Source organism: Phascolarctos cinereus, unplaced genomic scaffold, assembly GCF_003287225.1.
Source record: "Phascolarctos cinereus isolate Bilbo 61053 unplaced genomic scaffold, phaCin_HiC Scaffold_726;HRSCAF=1367, whole genome shotgun sequence".
NCBI lineage: Eukaryota > Metazoa > Chordata > Mammalia > Diprotodontia > Phascolarctidae > Phascolarctos > Phascolarctos cinereus.
Window position 1 is genome coordinate 124,292,133 of NW_027556098.1, and position 26,921 is coordinate 124,319,053.

General features: G+C 36.0%; 1 protein-coding gene across 1 annotated transcript in view; it reads left to right on the forward strand.

Moving 5' to 3' along the window:
- The first annotated feature begins 5,330 nt into the window (after positions 1-5,330).
- The window catches only part of PPP2R3A (protein phosphatase 2 regulatory subunit B''alpha), a 135,748-nt gene continuing 114,157 nt past the window's right edge, over positions 5,331-26,921 (forward strand). The window contains 1 exon segment of the mRNA XM_020986095.2: positions 5,331-7,695. Within this exon segment, the coding sequence (XP_020841754.1) occupies positions 5,698-7,695 (1,998 nt within the window). The 5' untranslated portion in view covers positions 5,331-5,697.

Genomic DNA, 26,921 nt, shown 5'->3' on the forward strand with positions numbered 1-26,921 from the left:
TTAAAAACCAAAAAAAATCCAATGTCATATTTGTCTCAGGATGTAGAAAAGACCTTTGACATGGCAAAACATTCATTTATGGTAAAAACCCTATAAATTATAGTCATAGAGGGATCTTTTTTTTTTTTAGACCATTAGGGTTAAGTGACTTGCCCAGGGTCAAACAGCTAGTAAGTGTCAAGTGTTTGATCTGAGCCCGGATTTGAACTCAGGTCCTCCTGACTTCAGGGCCAGTGCTCTATCCCCTGAGCCACCTAGCTGCCCCCGGGATCTTTTTAAATATAATGTATACCTATCAAAAAAACAAGCATCATATGCAATAAGTATGTACATACTAGAAGCTTTCCTAATAAATAGAAAGGGAAATCTCATTCAGGATAACAGTTTGGTGAATAAAAGAAATTTGGAGAGCAATCTAACAAAGCATACAAAATATTTAAATAGATTCAATTACAAAATGTTCCTTGCAGAAATAAAGAATAGCTTAAATGGCTGGATGAATATTAAATTCTCATGGCTGTGCCAAAATAGCAAAAGTGATAATACTACCAAAGTTAATTTACTATTTTATTGCTATACCAATCAGACTATCAGAGGGGGAGGATACTTTATGGAACTCAGTAAAACAAAAACAGAATTTATTTGAATAAATAAAAATCAAAAATATCAAAAGAAATTATGGGAAAAGAAGAAAATACTTCTAGACCTCAAAATATATTATAAAGCAACATCTATCAAAACCATATGAAATTGTTTTAAAAGTGAAAGAGACTATATAAGGGAGAATTAGAAACAGTGGAACTCAACCCAGTATTCCATAAACCTTAAAAGATAAATTACTTTGGAAAAAATCCCTACTTGATATGAACTACTGGGAAACTCGAAAGCAGACTGGCAGAAATTAGGCTTAAACCAACATCTTACATGATATTCCACAATAAATTCAAAATGGATACGTGAGCTTAATATTAAAGACCATACAATAAATAAATTAGAAGAGAAGCATATAAAATACTTTTCATCACCATGAGTAGGTTATTTTAACCAAACAAAAGATAGAGGCAATTACAAAAGATAAAATAGGAAATTTTTATTTCATGAAACCGAAAAACTTATGCAGAAACAAATTAATGCATCTAGGATAAGAAGAGTCAATCAGATGGGGGGGAAATTTTCCATTCATGTAAAATTTCTCTGATAATGGTTTGGTTTCTAAGATATATAAACAACTAAAAACAATCTATATCTGTATGACCAAAAGCCATTTCCTAATAGGTAAATGGTCAAAGGATATGAACAAACAGTACTCAGAAGATTCGCAAACTATTAGCAACAATATAAAAGAATATTCCAAATCACTCATAGCAAAAAACCCACAAAATAAAATAACCCTGAGATTTTACCTCACATCCAGAAAATTGGCAAAGATGATAAAGATGGGAATAGTCTGTATTGGAGGAGTTGTGGGAAGATAGGTTCATTAGGCCATTGTTGATTGAACTATGAAAAGTACATCCATTTTGGAAAGCAGTTCAGAATTATGCAGAAATTGGCCAAAATATCTATACCTTTTATCCGAGAGATTCCACCTCTAGGCATATATCTCAAGGAAGTAATTTGTTATGAGAAAAAAAAAGTCCACCTGTGCTTTTTTAAAAAAATTTTTTGTTCTGAATTCTCTCCCTCACTCCAGCTCCTCCCCCACCCACTGAGAAGGCAGGAAATACAATACCCATTGTATGTATTCATGCAAAACATTGCCACATTGGCCTTGTTGTGGGGGTGGGAAGAGAGCAAGAAAAGTAAAGTGAAAAAAAATATTTCAATCTGCACTCAGAGTTCATCAGTTCTCTCTCTGGAAGTAGATAGCATTTTTATCATGAATCCTTTCAAGTTGTCGTAGATCACCATATCAATCAGAGTAGCTTAAGTCCTTTAAAGTGGATTGTTGTTACAATATTGCTATTACTGTATACAATGTTCTTCTACTTCTCATTTCACTTTACATCAGCCCATGTAATTCTTCAGGTTTTTCTGAAACCATCCCTTTCATCATTTCTTATAGTGCATAGTACTCCATCACAATCATATGCCACAACTTGTTCAGCCATTCTCCAACTAAAAGGCATCCCTTCGGTTTCCAATTCTTTGCCCCACAAAAAGAGCTACTATAAACATTTTTGCACATATGGGTCCTTTCCCTTTTTCTTTTATCTCTTTGAGATATATAGCCTTCATAGCAGTATTGCTGAGTCAGAGTGTATGCATGGTTTTATAGGCCTTTGGACATAGTTCCGATTCTTCTCCAGAATGGTTGTACTAGTTCACAGCTTCATTAATGCGTTAGTGTACATATTTTTAAGTGTCTCTCTAGTATTTGTTCCCCCATATGCTTTCTTTTTTTAATTAATTTTTAATTTTCAACATTTGCTTTTATAAGATTTTGAGTTCTAAATTTACCCCCTTCACCATCCTCCCCTCCCCAAGATGACATGCAATCCAATGTAGACTATACATGTTTAATATGATCATATATTAAATATATTTCCACATTAATCATGTTGCGAAAGAAGAAAGGGAAAAACCATGAGAAAGAAAAAAAAACAACAACAGAAAAGAAATAGTTTGCTTTGAGCTACATTCAGACTCCATAGTTCTTTCTCTGGATGTGGATAGCATTTTCCATCATGAGTCTTTTGGAGTTGTCTTAGATCATTGCATTTCTCAGAAGCGCTAAATCTAACAAAGCCAGTCATGGCACAATGTTGCTGTTTCTGTGTACACTGTTCTCCTGGTTCTGCTCACTTCACTCAGCATCAGTTCTTGCAAGTCCTCCATATACTTTCTATGAAAATATTCGTACTATCACTTTTCATAGTAGCCAAGAATAGGAAGCAAAATGGATGCCCATCAATTGGAGAATAACTGAACAAATTGTGGCACATGAATGTAATGGAATATTACTGTGAGACAAGAAAGGATGAATATGATGAATACAGAGAAGCACAGAAATATCTACATGAAATGATGCATAGTAAAGGAAACCAAGCCAATAAAACAATATACACAACTATAACAATGCAGATGGAAATAACAACTGCCACAACATAATCAAAAATAAATATTGCAAAATTATAAAGAAAAAGCATGGCCCTAAAGAGGCAGAAGGACTGTTTCCTGGGGCAGGAGATTATGAATGTGGAACATGGCATAAATTTTTAGATTGTTTGATTAATTTATTGGTTTCACTGATTTTTCCTCTTTATTTTTAAAAATCTTTGTGAAAAAGACCCCACGCACAAAAATATTTATAGCAGCTCCTTTTGTGGTGGCCAAGAATTGGAAATTGAGAGGATGCCCATCAGTTGGGAAATGGCTGACCAAGTTGTAGTATATGAATGTAACAGAATACTATTATGCTATAAGAAATGATGAGCAGGCAGACTTCAAAAAGCATGGAAAGACTTGTATGGACTGATGCTGAGTGAAGTGAGCAGAACCAGGAGAACGTTGTACATAGTAACAGTCACGTTGCACGATGACTAACTTTGATAGACTTAGCCCTTCTCAGCATTGCAAGGATCTGAGACATCTCCAAAAATGTCATGATGGAAAATGCTATCCACATCCAAAGAAAAAACTGTGGAGTTTGAATGCAGATTGAAGCATAGTATTTGCCTTTTTTTCCCCTTTTGTTTTGTTTCCTCTTTCTTGTGGTTCCTCCTATTGGTTCTAATTCTTCCTTACAACATGACTAATGTGAAAATATGTTTAATAGGAATGTGTATGTAAAGCCTATTATCAGATTGCATGCTGTCTTGGGGAAGGAAGGGGGAAAAGGAGGAAAAAAATTTTAAACTCAAAAGCTTATGGAAGTGATTGTTGATAAATCAAAATAAATTAGTAAAAAAAATTTAAATAAATAAATCTTTGTTATGGAGCATGGGGAGGAATGGAGACTATATAGATGTAGGGAAGAAGAGTTGAGATGGGATTGAAAGTATAATTTCTTAGGACTACATGAAGCAAGATCCTCTGCTGAGTGGTAGGTGGAAAAGCATGGTGTGGAAGTCTTGAACAAAGAAGATAAGTTTAACCCATCAGCTCTGTGGAATAAAATAGTCAATAGGAAAGAATAAAAGGATTACCTGGAGGCAGTCAGATAGCTAAGATTAGATAATACAAATATGTAGTAGACCTACTCAGCACAGTTGTGTGGCTTCCTCCAGCATACTTCAAACATACAGAGAATAGGAAGGGAACAGATGGATTTTAAGGACAAAGCAAAGTTGGAGTTTGGTAGGACAAGGGGGCAAGGGATTTGAGAATAGAGGACAGTATAAAATTGAGCTGGTTAACGATGGCTACAAAACTGGGAAAGGAAGAGAGTGAGGCCAAACTAGGAGCGATGTCCTAGAAAAGCACCAAAGGATGAAAATCTTGGGTAGGGAAAAAATTTGGTTTAGGAGTAGTAAACTATAGAGAGATTTTGAGTGATAGGAAGTATCAAATGATCAAACAGAGTAATTTCAAAATTTTTTTTATCATGGAAACAGAACATTTATGGGGGATGGTATAATCACATATGTGATAATTCCTATGTGTACATAGCTGAGACATACTGAAATTTTAGGTCATAAAAGTTGACCAACTGGAAGACCAGGCTTTTTGGAGGAGCAACAACATATATATTGAAATCTCCTCATATAAGGACAGAGGTTAGTATGGAGAGGATGATGGTAAGCCAGATGATGAAACCTTTGAAAAAGAATGGCCTTATAGGCAAAACATAAATGCTGTAAGAATCTGGATAGAGTAATACATTTGAATAAAGTGAACCTCAAAGGAGAAGAGTTTAGACTTAATTCAGTAGGTAAGATCCATTAAGTAAGGGAGCCAGATATAGCATTATACAGAATGCATTGGAAGAAAGTAAGACTATGGAAAGAAATAACAACTTGCAGACAACTGTAGTAATCCAGAGTTGAAATGATGCTGTGTATTGACAGTGTGAATAAAGATAAAGGAACAAGAGACACTGCAAAAAACAAATTGTCAAGATGTGGGGACCGTTTGGATCAAAACCACTGAAGTGATATCTTTGATTTTGTCACTGTGAAACTTGAGAAGTAAAGGACAAAGAAGAATTACAAGTTGCTTTAGCTCACTTAATTATTTCTCACTTGTTTTTCATTTTTGTTTTATTCCAGGTTACCCACTCACTCATGGAAAAATGGATCATTCCAACTCTTGGAGACCTCAGCTCTCACAGCATTTAGACCTTACTTTAAGTCATCTATCTTCCATTTCAACATCATAAAACTTGCTAAAGAAACTGAAACTTTTTTTGTTTAAAAAAACCCCAAACTTCAAAATGGCTTTGTGAATTATAATGATGTAGCTGTCTTGTCCAAGAAGGTTGAAACAAACAATAGATGCTATGCCCAGGACTAGTGTCTTCTGCAGTGTGACTTTTCATTCAAACTCATGTGTGCACTAGCTACTGTTATCTTGGCAATATATCTCAGTGTCAAGTTTTGTTTCCTTTTGCAGAAAAAAAACCACTGCCCAATATTAGTAAGTTATTACTAAAATCTGAATGTCAAATGTGCGCAGCCTAGGTGAAGAAACTAGGAAATCTAAGTTGAACCAGAACCTTGTTGTGAATTCAGAACTCCACTAAGTGGATTTTATGTTATGGCAGCAGCTTACAGACTTGTGGTTAGCACTGTGAACTATTACAACAGTGTTGTCATAGATCAGCGCTTTCAGCAGGCTATACATTATTGCACTGGAACTTGCCAGACCTTCAGACATGGAGTTGACTGTATTGTGGTACATCATAGTGTTTGTGCAGAGCTCCTGCATATCCCAGTCTCTGGTGTCAAAAATGCAGCACATGCTCCTATATTTCCTGATGAAAATGTTCTTTCCTTGGCTGAGAGCGAAGAAAACCATCAAATCCTCCCTGGTATACCTAAGGTCAAGAAAGTATCTGTGGTGCAAAGCACTTACAACCTGAAAGACATTGCAGGAGAAGCAATCAATTTTGCCAGTGGAAAAATTAAGGAATTTTCCCTTGAAAAACTCAAGAACTCTAGCCATGTGACTTACAGAAAGGGAAGAAAAGTTAAGAGTGACTCATTTAATAGGCGGTCAGTTGATTTTGACCTGATCTTTGGTCATTATGGCAGTGATGGAAACTATCCATCCTTTGGTTTACTCCGGAGTTCCTCACTTGAGGAAAAACCTATGCCCCATAGTAATTCACTTGAAACAAACATGGCTTCATTGTTTCTCCAAAATTTGTCTGAAGAGAATCTGATTACCCAGATATTGGAAAAACATAAGTTGGATAGCCCTTCTTCTGGGACAGATATAAAGATGTGCTTGGATATCTTGCTCAAGTGCTCTGAGGACTTGAAAAAATGCACTGACATCATAAAGCAATGCATAAAGAAGAAATCAGGGAGCAATATCAGTGATGGAAGTGGTCATGATTCATTTTCAAGCTCTGAAACTATCTATATGAATGTAATGGCCAGGTTGGCTTCCTATCTAAAGAAGATACCATTTGAATTCTTGCATCCTGGACATACTGAGAATACAGACTTGACAGAATTTATTAGTAATTTGCCAAACTTACATCCAGCCCCCTTCTCCCCAATATTTGGCACTGAACAGCCCCCTAAATATGAGGATGTTGTCCAGTTAGCACCAGATACAGGGCAGTTCCATTCAGTTGAATTTCAAGAAAACAAACATGATGGTATTAAAACTGGAACAATTAAGTCTCTTCAGACTAACCACACAAATTCAAATTCCTTACAAAGTTTAGAGCTAAATGACCCCAGAACTGTGGAAGCTATCCAACTTAAACCACAGACTTTAACTATGAATCCTCTAGAAGGTGTTTCTTCTACTGACTTTATGGAAACTCTTTATATTGAGGAAGAGTCAGATGGGAGAAAAGTGTTTGATAAGGAAAAAAGAACTGAGAACAGCTTTAATCAGGAATCTTTAGAAATCAACGAAGCTAAATCAGAATTTATAGACCATAATAACAGTCTTGAAAAATCTCCTACCTTAGTACAAGCTGAAAATCTTGGCAAGGTCTTTGAAAAAACAGCATTTGCTTTATCAAAGGAGGACCCTACACCCAAAGTCACTGAAGTTGAAGAGAGAGACCACATAGGTATTATGAAACCTAGTAATCAGGAAGAGATAGACAAGTTATTATTGGACTTGGAGTGTTTCTCACAGAGAATGGAGAACACACTGGGGGAGCCTCTTGCCAAGAGTTGTGACACTAAATCTTTAAACAACTGTAATCCTTTGGTGGGGCAGACAACTTTGGATCTTGAGCCCAAATCTGATGACTCTTCACCCTTAGAAAAATCTCCTTCTTCTTGTTTGACAAGAATTATTGAAACTAATGGACATAAAATAGAGGAAGAGGATCGTGCTCTCTTGTTGCGTATCCTAGAAAGCATTGAAGACTTTGCTCAAGAACTAGTTGAATGCAAATCAAGCAGAGGAAGCTTATCACAAGAAAAGGAAATGATGCAAATTTTGCAGGAAACTTTGACAACTTCCTCCCAGACTCGATCATCAGTATGTCAAAGTCATACAAGTGATAAAACCAAAGATAGTACTGCAGTGGTTTTGATTCAGCAGAGCCCCGAGGTAATTAAGGTAAGACCAACAATCTCATCTCTTAAAGCTTCACCAAAGAAATACTTGTAAAATAAACACACATGAAAAAATGCCTTGGTTGACTGTATTAGTGTTGTTTCTACTCTGTCTTAGAGTAGTAATAGTCTCACTGACTTCAACCAGTCAACCAAGTGTTGGTGTGCGTTTTCCAATACTGTGCAAGGCTCTCCAAATGATACAAAAAAACCCCATAAGACATAGTGCCTACCTTTGAGGAATTCATAATATAGGTAAAGCTAACATGCACAGAACAATTAGAGAACAATGTATTGTGGTCCTGACTTTTAGGAAGTGCCATTTAAATAAGTGTCTGATTAATCCCTGAAAATGGGAAATAGGTCATTTCTTATGAGAGAAGAGAAGGATGACAGCAAGTATGTCTCACCATAAAAAAATTGTAGTCTTACCGTTCTTTATATTGTTAACACTTGAAATATTTAGTACTAGTTACCAAGCATATGCCTAACCTAGCCTACCATCACTACTTTGGGAAATTGTGGGAAAAGAAATGGAAAGGGAACATCTTCATCTTTAACATATATTAAGAATATCTTTTCACTCCACTAGTGGTGGAAGTGAAGGAAGTATTGCTCTAATTTTCTTTTGGCAGCTTTTGAACAGTTTATGTTAAGTAAAGGCACAGTATTAGGATGCTCCTTCTACCTTCCTCTTCTGTATGACTTTTTTTCTCCCCTTCTTTCTCCTTTTCCTTCCCATTTCTTTTTTTTCCCCTATTTTCCCTTCCTCCTCAAAATCTAAAGTAACAAATGAGTGGGACACTGGGTTCCTAGCTTTTTTTTGTCCAAGGACTCCTTTGGCAGTCTGGTGGAGTTAATTATAATAATGTTTTTAAATGCATAAAATAAAATACATAGGTTTATAAACCAATTATATTAAAATATGGTTCTCAATTAAAAAAAAAAACAAATTCATGGTTCCTTGTAGTAGACTCCCAAGAGCCCCAAATCAACTACCTGCACTGCAGAGATCTAAACTATTCTAGTGAGTCAGGGTTAGCGTGGGTAGTAAAACTGCAGATTTTTAGAGCTAAAAATGATCTTTGTTGTTGTTGTTCAGTTGTTTCATTCATGTCCAACTCTTTGTGATCCCATTTGGGGTTTGCTTAGCAAAGATACTAGAGTGGTTTGCCATTTCCTTCTCCCACTCATTTGACAGATGAAGAAACTGAGGTAAACAGGGTTAAGTGACTTGCCCAGGGTCACACAGTAAGTATCTGAGGCTGGATTTGAACTCAGGTCTTCCTCACTCCACCTACCTGCCCAAAAATAACCTTAGAAGTTATTTATTCTAACCTCTTCATTTTATAAATGAAGAAAATTGGCAAGGGAATGTAGTTAATGATAGAACCACTACTCTGACTAGGGTCTTTTATTTCTAGTCCAGGCTTCTTTTCATGGTGCCATGTTACCACCTTTCTTGTCTCTTACTGTTTCCTACCTTAAGTCTTACAGCTTGTTATACCCACCTCAGAGTGTGTCTTTTTTGAGCCATGAGAAAGTGGGAAAACATTAGGTGTTAGGGATACAATTTCAAAGAAGAAATGAAAGAAAATATGTTCTGAAGTAAAATTTAGAATTCAAGGATTTTTTTTACAGGAAGATTACTGTCATCATTCAAAGCATTGTCATTAATTGTAAACTTATTTCTTATGAAAAACTTGTTTCGTTTAGTAAGTCATGAGGGAAATGCAACATTAAGTGCCATATTTTTAAAAGATGAAATGTCTAATGCCATGACTCAAGGCTAAGAGTTATTCATAAGATATACAAAGCTGAAAAGTTGGCCACCATTAATAGTGTGTAATATGTATTATTAAGAATTCTTGCCCAGGGGTGACTAGTCTTTTTAAACCAGATAATAAGTGAATGTCAGATGTGTATTATGAAAGAGAAGAAGATGGTAAATAATCTAAGAAGGTCGAGAGGATATGAGAACCTAGATGTTATTTCTATGATCAGAAGAACAGTTTTGATAAGGTATAGTAACATAGTCTCTTGTTTAAAGGACTTTGTAGTTCTCTGGAACGTCACTACAAATGTAACATATGAAAAGTGTGAAACATCAAAGTGTCAGGTAGCAAAAGAAACACTTAGTTTTTCCTTCCGCTGCCCAAATGATCCCTTGCCTTATTATTCTGATCTACCAGATCCACTTTCTTCATACCTTTGGTCTGATATCCTCCATTTCTAATTCAGTAATAAAACTTTGAAACTAAAGGGAAACTTAGATGTTTTCACATTATTGTCAACTCCTAGAATTTATTTGACACCTAAAACCTAGTCTCTTTTCCGTGTAACTACCAGCAGATATTTGAAGGCAGCAGTCCTCTTTCCACTAAATCTTTTTTTTCTAGACTAAACATCCTAAATTCTTTACACCATTTCTCATGACAGAGCCAGCAATACTTACCACATACCTCCTTGAAACCCACTTTCTCTCTAAAGTCTTCCCTACTTATATAAGCAGGTACTTGAAGTTCCCTCTCCTCTCATTTTAAGAAATAAACATTGATAGGGAAATGTATGATGTACAATGAAGAGGAACTTCTCCAGATAGACGTTAGTTTTTTCAATGTTGTTCCAAAAATATGATACACAAACCTAAGCCAAATACTTTAGATGTGATCTAATAAAGTAAAGTGAAACTTCACCATTTGTTTCTTCTTGATGAGAGAAAATAGAAACAAAATAGGAGTTGTTTTTGTTTTCTTACTGTCATCTATTGTAGTTATTTAAGTGACCTCTTCTCTTGATTTCCAGAACAGTGAACCTGCCCTCTCCTTATTCTTTTTCTTGTGCCCAAAATAGCTTCTTTTTTTTAAAGTATTTTATTTTTCCTCAAATTATTCAGAACTTTAAGCTTCCTGATTTCCTAAAGGATCCTGCTACTCTTTTGGTTTAGCCTCATACTATACATATATGCATGCATGTGTGTTTATGTGTGTATGTATTTATGTGCATGTATCTTCCATCTTTCTTACGTTTTCTTTTTAAACTTGAATTTAAATGAATTCTATTTTGTTCTCTTTAGACATTCCTTTGTTTAGTCTAATCACTAATTCTTTTCCAAAATACAAGCCTGAGTTACCCCCACCATAAGCTTTCACTCCTAAGCACATGCTGCTAAATTCCAGTCAATTCAGTTACATAACTGTGCCAATTAGATCTCTCCATAAAATTTATCCTATTTCAACTGAGCCCTCAGGCTACATGGCAGTCATTTTATTATTGCCTAAATGACTATCATATTCCCTACAACAACTGTTTGAAACCTCCCATTATCTCCTCAAGACTCCAACACCATCTCGTTTCTCCTTCCTTGAAGCAAAGGATGCCTAGTTGCCAAGGAAAGTAAAGGCCATCCATCCCTGGGCTTCCAGTTCCACCTTATTCTGCGCTTCAAAACTCCTCTACATCATCCCCCTTTCTCTTCTCCTTTGTTCTCCTTCAGAGAGGTGATTCTACCTCCTGTTTGGTCTCCCTGCTTTCTCATCTTTCCCCTTTATAATCTATCTTTCACACAACTGCCAAAATAATCACCTTAAAGCACACTTCTGACCTTGTAACTCTAGTGCTTAGGTATAGTCTGTGATTCCTTACTGGTGCCTTTAGGGCCAAATACAAATTTCTCTTCTTGGAATTTAAAGTTATTCCTGATTCCTAGCTGCCTTTCCAAACTTGTTTTATATTACATCTCTCTCTCTCTCTCTCTCCTCTCTCTCTCTCTCTCTCTCTCTCTCTCTCTCTCTCTCTCTTCTCTCTCTCTCTCTCTCTCTCTCTCTCTCTCTCTCTCTCTCTCTCTCTCTCTCTCTCTCCTCTCTCTCTCTCTCTCTCTCTATGTACTAGGCACTGTGCTAAATAAGCCTAGGAATACAAAGATGAAAAGTCTGTGCCCTCAAAGAGCTCACATTCTAAGGGGGGAGAAAACATGCAACTATGTACATACACAAAGTATACAGAATGAATTGGAGTTAATCTCAGAAGATGCTAGCATTGAAGAGGACTAGGAAAGGCTTCTTGCAGAAGGCAGGATTTTAGCTTAGACTTGAAGGAAACCAGAGGTAAAGTTGAAGAGGGAGAGCATTCGTGGCATAGAGAGCAGCCATTGAAAAGGCAGGTAATTGGAATGTGGAGTAATTGGAATGTGGAGTATCTCATTCAAGGAATGGTAAGGAAGCCAGTTTCACTAGATCCCATAGTACATGTAGGGGAGTAAAGTAGAAGGAGACTAGAAAGGTAAAAAGGGGCTAGGTTATAAAAATCTTTAAAAGACAAACAAAGGCTTTATATTTTATTCTGTTTTTGTTTTTTACTAGGCAACGGGGCTAAGTGATTTATATTTTATTCTGGAGGTAGTAAAGAGCCACAAGAATGTCTTGAGTAGAGGATTGACATGGTCAAACCTTTGTTTTGTAAGAAGATAACTTTGACATCTTAGTAAAAGGTGGAATGTAGTGGGAAGAGACTTGAGATAGGGAAACTACCTAAAAGGCTATTACAATAGATGTTGAAAGGTAAAATCAAAAGGACTTGGTGACAGATTAGAGATGGGAGATCAGAAAGAATAATGAGTTGAAGATGACCCCCAGGTTGTAAGCCTGGGTAACCAGGAGGATGGTGGTGCCTTTGACCATAATCGGAAAGTTAAGAAAGGGGAGGGGGCTTAAGGAGAAAGAGAACGCATTCTGTTTTAAACGTGTTAAGATGTCTACAGGACATCCAGGTTGAGACGTCTAATAGGTAGTTAGAGGTGTGAGACCAGAGGTCAGGAGAGAAGTTAGGTCTGGATAAGTAAATCAAGAGTCATTGGCTTAGATATGTAATTGAATCTTGGAAGCTGTTCAGATCCCTACATGAGACAGTTTAGAAGGAAAAGAGGAAAGGGTCCAAGACAATCATGTATAACCCTTGTGGTTAGCAAGCATGACCTGGAAGGTGATGATCCAGCAAAGTGGGATGTGTCATACAAGTTGGTGGAGAAGCAGGAAAAGGCAATGTCATAAAAATCTAGAAAGAAGAGAGTATCAAGGAGAAGAAAGAGGTCAACAGTATCAGAGGCTGCAAAGAGGTCAAGAAAGGTGAGGATTAAGACCATTAGACTGGGCAATGAATAGATCATTGAGAGAGAGAGAGAGAGAGAGAGAGAGCAGTTTCCGTTGAATGATGAAGGCAGAAGGCAGACTGCAGAGAGTTTAGAAGAAAGGGAGAGGAGAGGAAGTGGCCGAAATTGTAGATAGCTTTCTAAAGGAGTTTAGCCACAAAAGGAAAGAGAAATACAGGACAGTGGCAGGCAGTGATGGACAGATCAAGTGAGGAATTTTTAAGGATGGCAGAAGACATAAGTGGATTTTTAGGCAATAGAGAAGCAGTTCTTAGAAAGGGAAAGATTAATGAGTGAGTCTGGGGATGATAGAGCAATCTACTGGATAAGATAGGATGGAATGGGGTTAGCATTAGCAAGGAGAAGACATGTTTCTTCTTATGAGGCAGGGATGATCCCTTATTGGAGACTTTTCCTGATCCCCTCATAATCAGTGTTATCTCTCTCCTCAAACTAGCTTGTTTGTTTTTTTTTAATCTGTTTACATGAAAGGAGCATGCTACAGTGTAAAGAATTTATAGCCATAATTCCAGAGTTCGAATCTGGCTCTGCTACTTACTATCTGTGTGAGCTTAGAAAAGTAATTTAACCTCTCTGTGACTCAATTTCCTCATCTGTAAAAGGAGGGGGTTGAATTAAGTGAGCTGTAGGTCCCTTCTAGCTCTAATAATCCTATGTTTTGTTCTCTAGTATAATGTAAGCTCCATGAGGGCAAGGACTGGTTTTCATTTTCTCTTTGTATCCCCAGAATTGTGCTTTTGAACATAGTAGGTATTTAATAAATGTAGGTATTTAATAAATGCTTGTTGAACTGAAATAGATAGCCAGTTTTGACATTCTTTCTTACACATAGTGTTTTTGAACTGACTTTTACGTTCCTGAAGTCCATTTATAATTTTAGAAATTTGGAACAATTTTGAAAATTCTCTCTCCTATACAGAATCTATATATAGATATTTTATGTGGTCAATAGAAGAGTCACCTCTGTCTCACCAGAATGCAATTATAAATGTTATTTGCCTTCTTTACTTTTTTTTTTTAAGCCACCAAGTAAGATATCTGTTTATTTTCTTCTTTGGGCTTCAAAACAGTCAACCATCATATCTGGAAGGATCTAATGCATCCTTCTCATGAAACAAACTTCTCATATAGGAAGTTTTTTGTAGCATTTCTTTATAGAAGCATGAGAAACAGTCTCTTCAGAGTATTTTTATGAACTGATTCATTTTCTTCTGAGCTGAATCTACTTTAGCTTAGTATTCTTTCTCACATAATTTAAATTTTCTGTTACTCAGCTTGAATTGGCTGAGTTTGGTGTCCCACAAATATCTCTGAAACATAACGGTAGAGTGCGGGGGTGTTTTGTGGGGTAGGGGAAGGTTGCAAGGCAGTCGAGGTTAAGTGACTTGTAAGTGTCATGTTTCTGAGGCTGGATTTGAACTCAGGTCCTCCTGACTCCAGGGTGAGTTCTCTCTCCACTGTGCCACCTAGCCGCCCCAGGTTGTTGTTGTTGTTGTTGTTGTTTTTAAACAGGGTTTAAATACATGCTGTATTTCGTATTTGCTGCAAAAGACAACAATAACGTTTTCGTGTTAGGTTCCAGGAAAGGACCTTCTAACTAGTTCTTTTAAAGAAACTGGTTGAATTCAGTGTTTCTGTATTCCTTTCATTTATTTCATTCACCTTTCATTTATTTCAAAGGAGGTATGATTGTAAAAGTGGTCTCCTAAGTAGTAATGATTTCCTAGGATTGTTAGGGAACTCCTCCAACCAAGAAATGACCCATTTTCCAAATGCATTATTAATTCTATATCCTATAGCTTTATGGCTCCCAACTTTTTAAGTATGAAAACTACGTAATATCAAAAAATTTTTGCAGACCCCAATTGGATAATACTGTGCTTTTTAATTGCTTGGGACAGTGTAAAATATTTAACGTTGATTTGTCCAGTCCTCATGACAACTTTTTATATGTTTCAAAGTCACTTAATATGCATATGATCTCTTTTTGCTATAGTTACTTATTTTATACAATTTGGCTTTGAATTCACAAAATTTTGATGAATAGCTTTTTAATTCTTCATCATGAAACCACACTTTTATCACATTAGATATTAAGCATACCTTTAATGAAGAGTGCATTTTCCCTCATGGGTTTTCCAGTAGAGTTTAATTCAAACAAGTTCTGAGGCTATTCAAACATGTTTTCTCTATTTTCTTAGATAATTTTCTTAACTTTTTGTGACTTGTGCTATAGTGGAAGATGCTCTTGATGTATTCTAGCCCTATTTGAAAATTTCTGTAAGTTGGAAGGATGTGAGTGTATCAGAATTTATTTGTCAGAATATTTATTCATCATTCCCTCAGTGGAGACAAGATTTACAGGTTCACTGAAAATAAAAAAAAAATCCATATGATATTTTTGAGTGGATGTTTTACAGTTTGACAAAGATGTCCAGATCTTACAGGCTCATCCAGATATCTTCTGACAATGATTTTGGTATAGCCTTAAAAGAAAATTTGAGTTTCTTCCGCCTAAATTATCTTTTTTCCATCTTTAGAACTCCAATTTTTGTATTGCCTTTCTTATGACAAGCATATTTTCTTCATAGCATCAGTTAGCAGCTTTTTTTTTAAACTGACCCTCTTCTTCCAATATAAAGAAGCGTATGCCATACTTTCAAGGAATTAGCAACTCCTTTAGTTTCTCAGTTCCTTTGAAGAGCTTTGCTTAGTTTTTGAGGATTAATTAAGTTGTTCTCCAGCAGTCGTATGTCAGTGGTATGGCATTGCTTTTCATTTCTGCCATATTTTCCCCTGTTCTTCCATGTGACTGAAAGTGTTTGATTGTGGGTTTGAGTGCTCCTTGAAATGCTTGACCTCAAAAAAAAAAATGGGCAGCTAGGTGGCGCAATGGATAGAGCACCTTCCCTGAAGTCAGGAGGACCTGAGTTCAAAGCCGGCCTCAGACCAAACACTTGACACTAGCTGTGTGACCCTGGGCAAGTCACTTAACCCCAGTTGCCTAAAAGTAAAAAAACAAAAACAAAAATGAAATGCTTGAGCTCTTTCTTAGCAGTAGCACCTGCAATGTCTCTAACAGTTGTTGAAGTATCCTCTTTTAAAGCTATAACTTTTGCCCGTTTCCTTGGAGAAATATCTATTCTTAAAGACTACAGAATTAATAATACAATAAATGTATGGCATGAAATCTAGCACTCAACTGGCAGGAACTGAAAACTCCATTCAAAAACACTATGTGTAAGGAAAAAATGTCAAAACTGATTATCCATGTCATTTCACTCCATTCAGCACAATCTAGTTTCAGCTGCTCTAGCTCTGATGTTTTGACCATACTGTCAATAGAAATGTACACATGACCACTGCTGTTACAAAATGAACCAATATAAAAATTATTGTTTGTCCCAAGTAATTTGTATACCTCTGTAGTTGTGTCTGTTGATAGAGGTAATATATAATGGCAAAAGGCTATTATGAATTCAGTGACATTTTTAAATTAGTTTTATTCACAACAGCATCTGGATACGTTTGAAAAACAGAAGTATGTGTGTGTTGCTCCTAAATAAAAATCAAAATTATAACATTTGAAGTTCATAAAAAAAAATCATAGACCCCTTGCAATAAGTCCACAGCTCCAAAACCACCCTAAAAGTCAGTAGCTCACAGTCTGGGAACCACTACTATAGCCCAATCCAAGACTCTACCCTGATGGAATGGTACTCTAGAAGATACAAGCATCTCCCAGTGCATGGTTTAGTAGATATACTATCAGCTTGGAAATATTCATCAGGAAAGCAGCTTTGATCTTATAGGAGATAGTTCATATTTAGATAGTCAAGACCCTTTCTTCTATCTTGATCTATATTCCTGCTCCACTAGGATCAATTAGACCTCTAAGTCTAGTCTATAAGAGTTTGCCTACCTTCTCAGCATTCCCCATTCAATCAGAACTGGTCCCTCTAAGGAGGGACCTTAGACATCATCTAGTCTAGAGGTTTTTAATCTGTGATGCATTCCTTTACCTTTTTTTTCAATATTTTGGCAACTATTTCAGTATCACTGGTTTCAGTACAGTTCAGTAGTTGGTTTCCTTTGTAATCCTGTGTATTTTGTTTTGTACCTATAAAAACCTTACTCTGAGAAGGGATCCATAGACTTCACCAGATTGCTGAAGGAGTCCATGATGCAAAAAATGTTAAGAATCTCTCAGCTAATCCAACCTATTTGTTTTATAGATGAGAAAATTAAGGCCTAGAGAACTTAAGTGGCAGAACTGGAACTAGTACCTAAGTTTTCTTACTAGTCTAGTACTTGCCCCCACCACTTCAGGTCAATGTCTGAATGACAGAAAGTCTTTCTGTAACATTCTGATTCATGAAAGTACGCCTCAAACAAAACTTCTTGTCTGTGTTATACCTCAGCTTTGATCACTAGTTGTTCCTATAACCTCCATTTCCACTCTGCCACAGCCAACCACAGAGATTAGACCTCACTATCACATGAAACTGATCCACTACCAAAATCCTCTCAAATTCCCCAGCCTTTCCCACCACTTCACTCCACCTGTTCTTTGCCCTCTTTTCTAAAAAGAGGAAGGTGTGCAGGATTTGGAGTCAGAGAACTTGGGTTCAGTCTTGGCTCTGCCACATATTACTTAATACTACCTTGAGCAAAATAACACTGACCTCAGTTCTTTGTTGGTAAAGTATAGGGTTAAATTAGATAACCCCTAAGGTCCAAGGTCCTTCCCCACTCAAAATCTGTGATATTGTGATTTCTTACCTGTTGACTTAATTGGTCACCCTGCTTAGGATCCACTTCCTTCTCATTCAAAGTTTTGAAGATATGATAAGCCATTTCAAGAATGACCCATACTCCATCCCTGAATCCTTTGGTTCTGTGTCCTTCAACTTTCTTCACTGCTGATCTCCAGTCTCTATTCATCTCAATGCCAGCAGATAGGTTCATCTGATCCCACTTCCAGGTTGCTAGTATTATGCTAATTGGGCGCACAACTAATTCCTACTAACTTCAGCCAAACCCTCACTGATGTTTGGCAGGCCTTGTATTGATTTCTGATTTAATCCATCACATTTCCCACAGCATCTGTTTCAGATCTCTCTTCTCAAGCCCCCAACTCTACACACTCTCTTCCTGTAGTGAAAAGATTAAAACCATTCATCATAAGCTCCCTTATATCTTTACCTGCACACCTCAAAAATCTATGACCACCTATCTCAAAAAGTTTTTTGGTTCCCATCTCAAAAAATAAAGTGTTTCACCTCATTACTAAGGACAACCTCTGTACTTAATAATGAATTACATTTACCACTTTCCTAACAAAACTATGAGGTAGGTAGTTCAGATATTATTATTATTCCCATTTTACAACTAGGGAAACTGAGAGATGTTATGTGATTTGCCCATGGTCCCAGAGCCTCTGACTGCATGTGTAGTACTCTTTTCACTACACTGTGCTACTGTCACTTGTGCCCTTGGTCCCATCCCTTCTAATACTTTCTGTACCTTCTTCTATCAATTGATACATCTCTCATCTCCATTAGTTCCCTCTACTGGATTCTTTCTCTCTTCTTATGTAAACATTTCTTTTCTTCCTCCAAAAAAACTTTCATGCTACTTCATCAAGGTATCAGTCTGTATCTCCCCTCTCTCACTATTAAACTTGTAGAAAATGTAGTCTATACTTGGCTTCCTTTATCTTAGACTCATTCCTCAACCCAGTGTAATCCCTAGCACTATTAAAACTTTTTTATTTATTGACTTTATTCAAGTTAACCCATAATTGACAAGTCCAAGAGAAACAAGGAAATAAACATTCATTAACTATCCACTATGTGACGGGCACAGGCTTTACAGATATTATCTTATTTGATTTTCACAAATCTCAGTGGAAAGTGCCTCTATTATCTCCATTTTACAACTGAGGCAGCTAGCAGTTGAGTAACTTACCCAGGGTCACAAAGCTGACAAGTGTCTGAGGCCAAATTTGAACTCAGATCTTCCTGACTTAAGGTTCAGTGCTCTATCCACTGTACCATCTAGTGTCCAGTGTCAGAGTTGATAGCTTTTTCTTAGTCTATCCTCAGTCTTTTGGCATCATATGATACTGCTGACTACACTCTCTTTTTTTCTTGACTTTCATAAATTTTCCCTCTTAGCCTGATCTGTGTGTGTTCCTATACGGCTCTAGGCTCTCTGGGCTTCTTATTGTCTCTCTACTCAACGATCTCATCCTGTCCTGTGCCTTCAATTCTACAGATAACTCCAAAGTTTTCCATGAGAACCAGTGTCACATTCCTGACTGCCTTCTAGACATAACTAGCCAGATATCCTACCACCATCACCTCAAACTGATAGTAAACATGTCTCAGAGTGAATTCAATACTTTTTCACCTCAGATTTTCTCTTCTTCAGGCTTTCTTATTTCTGTTGATAGGAACATCATCTTGGAGCATTTTTGACACTTTTCTCTCTTACCACCTCCATCTACCTGACAAATAGTTGATTGCTAAATATTTTTTAAAAAATTTTTTTTCTATTATTATGACCATGACAAGTATGAACATTTCCTTATACAAAGAACATAAAAAAGCAAGAGATGATACTTTGAAAGTCTGCTATACACAGCTTGGCTCTCTCTGAGTGCTCCTGGCACTGAATTCACTTAGTTCTCCTCCTACCTGACTAACTGCTCTTTTTTGATCTGTTTAGCTACATCTTCCATATCACATCCACTAATTAAGGGTATCCCCCAAGACTATGTTCAGCCCTCTTTTCTCTCCTTATTATCCCACTTGGTGCTTTAATCAACTTATCATCTCTGTGCAGATGATTCCCAGATTTATTTATTCACCCTTATCCTCTATCCTGATCTCTAGTTCTGCTTCGCCAAGTGACTTTCAGTCATTTCTATTTGAATGTCCTATAGGCATCTCAAACTCAGCATGTCCAAAACTCATTATCTTTCCTCTCTTCCAAACTGCCCTGTTACTGTTGAAGGCACCTCCATCCTTCCAGTTAACCTGGGTTTGCAACCTCAATGACATACTCAGCTATTCACTTTTACTCCAGATATCCAGTCATTTGCCAAAGCTTGTCATTTCTGTCTTCACAACAGCTGTCTTCTACACCCTCTTCTCTCTGCCAACACAACCCCACCCTTATTCAGTCTCTCTTCACTTTTCACCTGGACTATTGCAGTAGACTTCTAATTGGACTCCCTGCTTCAAGTCTTTTCCCACTCTAATCTGTCCTCCATACAGCTGTCAAGGTAATTTTTCCTAAAGCACAAGTCTTTCCAAGTCAGCCTCCTCAATAAACTCCATTATGTCACCATTCTATATGGTTCCATTATATCTCCAGAATAAAATATAAAGTCCTATGTTTGCGTTCAAAACTCTTCACAACTCATTCTCTTCCAACCTTTCCAATTTGCTTACACATTACTCCTCTCCATGCCTCTGTAATCTAGCTTTAACTACTTGATTTCCCTTACACTCACACACAACATTACATTTTCTATCTAATTGCCTTTGTACAGACTGTCTCTAATACCTGCAGTGTTCTTCCTTCTTTCTTCTGTCTCTTAGAATCCTTGACTTCCTTCAGAACCCAGATCAAATGCCATCTTTTGTCATAGGCCTTTCCAGTCCTTTCAGAAGCTATAGCCTTCCCCATTTATTCTTTATGTATTTTGTAAGTACCTATTTATTTACATACTATCTTTCCCTTTAGAATATAAACATTCTTGAAGGAAAAGACTGTTTTTACCTTTCTTTATATTTCCAGGGATTACTAAGTGCTTAATAAATGCCTCTTATTTAATTGATGAATATTAAATTTAACATGATGGTGCCAATACTGCCTGTGTCCCCTTTTGTACTGATTTCTGCTTTTTGCTGTGTATATTTAATGTTTAACTGATGTTATTTAATTTCTTAATATTCTTTTTGTTAGTATAATTATCACTGTACCCCCCCGACCAGTACCACCCCAAAGCTCTCTTCCCAGGCGAAAAACAAAAACAAAAAGCCTTCCCTCATTACAAATGAGTATAGTCAAGTAAGACAAATCCTTGGCTGTGTCTGAAAACGTATGTCTCATTTTGCACTTTTAGTCCAATACCTTTTTGCCACAAAGTGGAAAGCAAGACTGATCATCAGTGTTCTGGAGTTGAGGCTGCTCACCGCTTGATTATAATTCTTAAAGTTCTTAAATCTTTTACAATTAGAGCCATATAAAGTGTTCTTCTGATGTTGATTACTTTACTCAGCATCAGTTCCTACTAGTCTTCCCAGGCTTCTCTGAATATCTCAAATTACTTCTTATGGGATAAAATTAATTTATTACATTCATATGCCATAATTCATTCAGCCATTCCTCAGTTAATAGGTTTCTGCTTTTTTCCAGTTCTCTACTGTCACAAAAAGGACTGCTATAAATATTGCTGTAAATATAGGTCCTGCTCTCTTTCTTTGTACTCTTTTGTATATTCCAAAATCACTCTGATTCTCATTGATTGGCCAACATTAGGTCCCAGCCCAGGCCTCACTTGGTCATTGTTTGGGCTGTGATGGCTCAGAGTGAATGTAAATAGCAGTTGTTTCTTTCTGGGTCAGAAATCCTGAGGATCTTTCCCTCCTAGATTGATTTCAGTTTTTTGTGTTTTGGGTTTTTTGACTAGGTAAAAGAAACCATTCTTTGCTTCATTTCTTACCTAGCCTTAATCACCAAATGGGCATTGCCTCAATCAAAGTGAGATCTGGGAAAGACCTTAGTTTAAAGAGACCAAGGTCTCCTGTTGCATCCAGGGTCATCTCCAGTCATCCTGATCTATATCTTGCCACTGAGACCAGATGGCTCTGGAGAAGAGAATGAGACTGGTGAGTTTGCACAGCCCTCCCTCACTTAAATCCAATTCACTTGTGAGTTGTGACATCTTTCTGATGTCATGGTCGTCTTAGAGAACAAAGGACATAACAAACAAAAAGAACAAAGAAACCACGTGTATATTCCTAGTGGTGGTATCACAGAATCAAAGGACATACACAGTTACTGGCTTTTTAGGTATGGTTATGAATTTCTTTCTAGAAATATTGGTTCACTTCACTCCTCTACTAACAGTGCATTGGTGTGCCTGGCCTTCCACAGGTTTTCTAAAAGTTCTCATTTCCCTTTTTCCTGTCATCTTTACCAGTCTAGTGGCTGTGAATTTGAACCTCAGAGTTATTTTAACGTGAATTTCTCTTATTACTTATGATTTAAAGCTTTTTTTATATGGCTACTGAAAGCTTACCTTTCTTGTTTTGAGAACTGCCTGTTTAAATCTCTTTCACCACTTATCTACTGGTGAGAATGGCTGTTTTTCAATCAGCAATCAGCATTCATGTATTAAGTGATTACAGTGTTCCAGGCACTGTGCGAAGTGTTTGGGATTTGAAGAAAAAGCAAAATATATTTTTATCACTTTTCTAGGCCCGTATATATCTTGGACATCAGACCTTTATCAGAAAATTTGTTGTAAAGATTTTTACCAGTTCCCTTCTTTGTCTAACTACCATTGATTTTGTCTAAGACCTATTCTATTTTATGTAATCAAAATTGTCTCTCTTTTATTATTGTCTCTGTCCCTTTTTTGGTCCAGTACTCTTCTCCTTTACATATATGTGAAAGGTACTTTCTGTCCTTGATCTTCTAATTTATGACATAACCTTTTATGTCTATGTCATATATACTTTTGGAACATATTGTTGTATATGATGTGAGCTGTTTGTCTTTACCTATTTCTACCAGATTCTTTCCATCTTCCCAGCAGTTTTTGTGAAATAGTGAATCCTCATTCCAGTGATTGGATTCCTTGAGTTTATGGAACACAGTGCTATGATATTTGCTTCCTTCAGTGTTTGGTATACCTAGTGTGTTCCACTGATTAGTTTTTCTATTTTTTTTCTAATCAGAGCCAGATTGTTTTGATGATTACTGCTTTATAGTATCATTTGAGATCAAGTCCACTATTCCCTTTCCAAATTTTTTCTCATTATTTCCCTTGAAATTCATGACTTTTTGTTTCTGTAGGTGCTTTTTTGAGTAATTCTATGATGTATGAATGGTATGACACTAAATCTATAAAATTAATTTAAGTATTATTGTCATTTTTATAATATCGGCATGTCCCAACCCTGAGCAATTATTATCTCTCCAACTGACAGTCTTGATAGGTGAATATACAGATATTTTATACATTCCTTAATTATTTTGTTGGAATCTCTCTTCCTGTCTATTCTTGCACTGTGTGAAGCACTTTACAAATATCTCCTTTGATCCTTATGACAACCTGTGAAGTGGGTGCTTTTATTATCACTATTTTACAGTTGAGGAAACCGGGGTAGACAGAAGTTAAGTGATTTGCCCAATTAATAAGTGTCTGAAGATAGCATCAGCTCCAACCCCTCATTTTAACTTTATTGTTAGTGATTTGGAACATTCTTTCATGTGGTTGTTAATAGCTTACAACTTTTCAGAACTGTTTGTTCATATCCCTTGACTACTTTTCTACTGGGGAATAGCTTTTGGTTTCATATGCACGCACATATACATACGTATTACACATGCATGTGTGTATACATATATATGTTTGTATGTATGTCTATATACATAAACAAGTGTGCATGTATGTGTGTATATGTACACACACACATACATATGTGAATTACTGATTGGGTACATTATATTTCTGAACCTGGGGACCAAGGTAATCCCAGAGGTAAAGTTCAGGAAATTCAGTTCCTTGGGTTCAATAAATCAATAAACCTTTATCAAGTGCCTACTATGTGCCAGGCACTGTGCTAAGTGCTGGTTATACAAAAAGAAGCAAAAGACAGTCCCTGCCGTCAAGGATAAGTTAGATATTAGTGGGTCTTTCTAGAATACCTAGTCTAGATATTTGGACAAATGAGGAAAACCTGAGTTCAAATACTGCTTCAAACACTGTGTGACCCTGACAAATCACTTAACCAGTGTCTGCTTCAGTTTCCTCATCTGTAAAATGGGGATAATAATAGCAACTTGCCTTTTAGCATTGTTGGGAGTATTAAATAGGATATTTGTAAAGCATTTTGCAAATCTTGAAGTGCTGTATAAATGCTAGTTATCATTATTATTATCATTATATACCTAGTCCATTGTGAATAATTGTCAGTCTGCTAACAGTAAAATGCATTCAAAAGGAAATCTACCTATTTGAGTTGCAGAGAAACAGTAGAAAGCAAAATAGGACTCACATACAGCTAAGGAAGAAGTAGTATTAATGCAGCAAGAATTTTGCTTTTATGATAATAATGTCTATGGGTTTTTGATTCTTTACATTTCTTAGAATTTGTTAATAATCAAAAGGAGGATTAGATATTTATATCCATAAAATCAAGGCAGAATATATAATATGGTAATGATTTTAAAGAGTTTTCAGAAAAGTTTTGAACTTTTAAATGTTAAATCATTTAATATTTTTTAAAATCTCAGATTCCATGTTAACCACTTTGAAGAAAAATGCAGATTCAAAGTATAATATCTATACTTTTCTTTTTATCACAATTCTAGTCATTCAGTCAACAAGCATTTAAATGCTTACTATGTGTCAGACACTGTGCAGAGTATTAAGATACAAAGGAATGCAGAAAACAAAGCAAAACTCTCTCTCTCTCTCTCTCTCTCTCTCTCTCTCTCTCTCTCTCTCTCTCTCTCTCTCGTCCCTACCCTCAAGGAGCTCATAATCTAATGTAGGACACAATAGGCAAATAACAATTTATATGTAAGATAAGATACAGTGTAAATGGAAAGTAATCTCGGTTAATTTATTACATGAATTTATTTTTATTTTATTCCATTGTTCCAATTTTTTAATCACCATTCCTTCCCTTTTGTTATCAGATTGGTTCAAAAACCCCAGAATGATATATAAGTACATTATGAATATTCAGAAAGACTTTAAAAAACATGTAATTGATGTTCAGTTATAAAATGTAGGAGTAGCCCAAAAAAAAAACCCACCAAAACCCCACACACATTAAATCCTTTACAAAGCACTGTTTGGTAGAGAAATATTTTTGCTTTTTTTCCTCATAAATTTTTCCTAATAAATTTAGAGATATTTGTTTCCTTATCCCCATATAATGAATGGAATTTGTTTTAAAATTAAAGCCCCTAAATTATAAAATAATGAATGTTTAATAAAATGATACATGTCAAAAGCAAGAAAATAGTAAAAGGCATCTTATATTCTTTATCTTATTTAAGATTGAAGGGTACATCTGTTGCAGCAGGGGCTGTTTTGTATAGGTTTTCACCTTATTTAAGCTGTGGTTTAACAAGTTAACATTGTCAAAGAAGTTGATATATTTAGATATAGTTGTAATGTTTCTAACTTTAGCACTTTTGGTAGTGGGTGCTTTCCTTCCCAGAATGCTCTGTGCCTACAACATGTGCAAGTCAGTTTGTCATAAAGCTACCCAGGAGCAAAGGTTCTGTTGCAGCTTCTGTTTCTAGCTTGACAATTATGAGAAGGCACTGGAATCCACGACCTTGCTTTGAGATTCATTTGATTGTCAGTGCAGGTGTGGAAATTGTGGCCTCAAGAGGTTAGGAGACCATTATGTGTGAATGTTATTTCAATGGGAGACAAGAGACAATTTCTTCATTACAAGACTCATAACTTTTTGCCTATAAACATATATATCGTCAAGATTAAATCTGATCATCTTAAGGAATATACTGGACAGTTGCTAAGTAAACTTGTTTTTCAAAGATGATGATCAAGGAAACCTCTCTTCGAAGGGACCCGGATTTGAGGGGAGAGTTAGCTTTTCTTGCAAAGGGCTGTGATTTTGTTCTTCCGTCACGCTTTAAGAAGAGGCTAAAGATATTTCAACAGACACAGGTTTGAAACTTGTGTTCTTTTTTATTCTCATATTTTTATAACTAATAAAACTGCACTCATTGAATTAAATTCTAAAGTATTCCTATAACTCACTTGTATCTTGATATTAGATCAAGGAATTCAACTATGTCCTCTATTCAGTTGTCTATTTGCAGAATGCTATTTGTAGCTAGATACCAACATGTTTAAAAATAGATCTCCCTGACCTGGAGTACAGTACTCACTCACACTTTTCATCAGTAAAAAAGGGAAACAGTTTTTAATGACAATCCAGCTTCATAAGTAATTAGCTATGTAGTTTAAATATGTTGAATTTTTGTAGAGAAAACATCTTCAGATGATTAGCATTCTAGTGTTTAAAAGTTTTGTTTGTATTTGAGTTAATGGTCTGCAATTTGGTTATAATAATAGTAACAGTTTTTAGTACTTTAAGGCAAGAAGGTTGGTTCTGTTAACTTGAAACTGAAGAAACGAGTGTGTATACATATATGTGTATATGCATATACAAGTTCACACATATGCTTTGTACATACATACACATAAATGGCATTATTGAATGTAATAGAATTTCTATCATAAAAGAAATGCCAGAATTATTTCTGATGGTAATAGCTCAATTTATACAATCTACATATGCTCAGCTCCCTATAGCCCAGTGTCAAAGCAAGATCAAAGCAAGATGGGTTATATAGACTAAAAGAAAAAGAGATAAAAGCTCTTCTCACAGTAAATGTGATTGACTGTCAGAGAAAACCAAGCCTATTTTCATGCAAAATGACTGTAGTGTAATTTGATACATAAAATTTAATATTTTAGAGAAGGAAATATTAGCATCAGCATTTTCTCCTAGAGCTCCTGTTCACAACACATGGAATCATCTGGGTTCTTTGGAACACAGTGTGGAAACACTGAAACCAAAGTGGCGTTTTAAATGAATTTTTTATGGCCATGTGTTTATAGTTAAAATAAAACAGAGAAATGAAACTTAGATAAATCAGACCAAGAAAAGCAAACTTTATATCTGGTCTTTTGTTATTTGACAACAAAAATGTTATTAGTGATGTTACTATGTTTGAATGAAACCACTTTTTAAAAATAAGCAAACCAGATA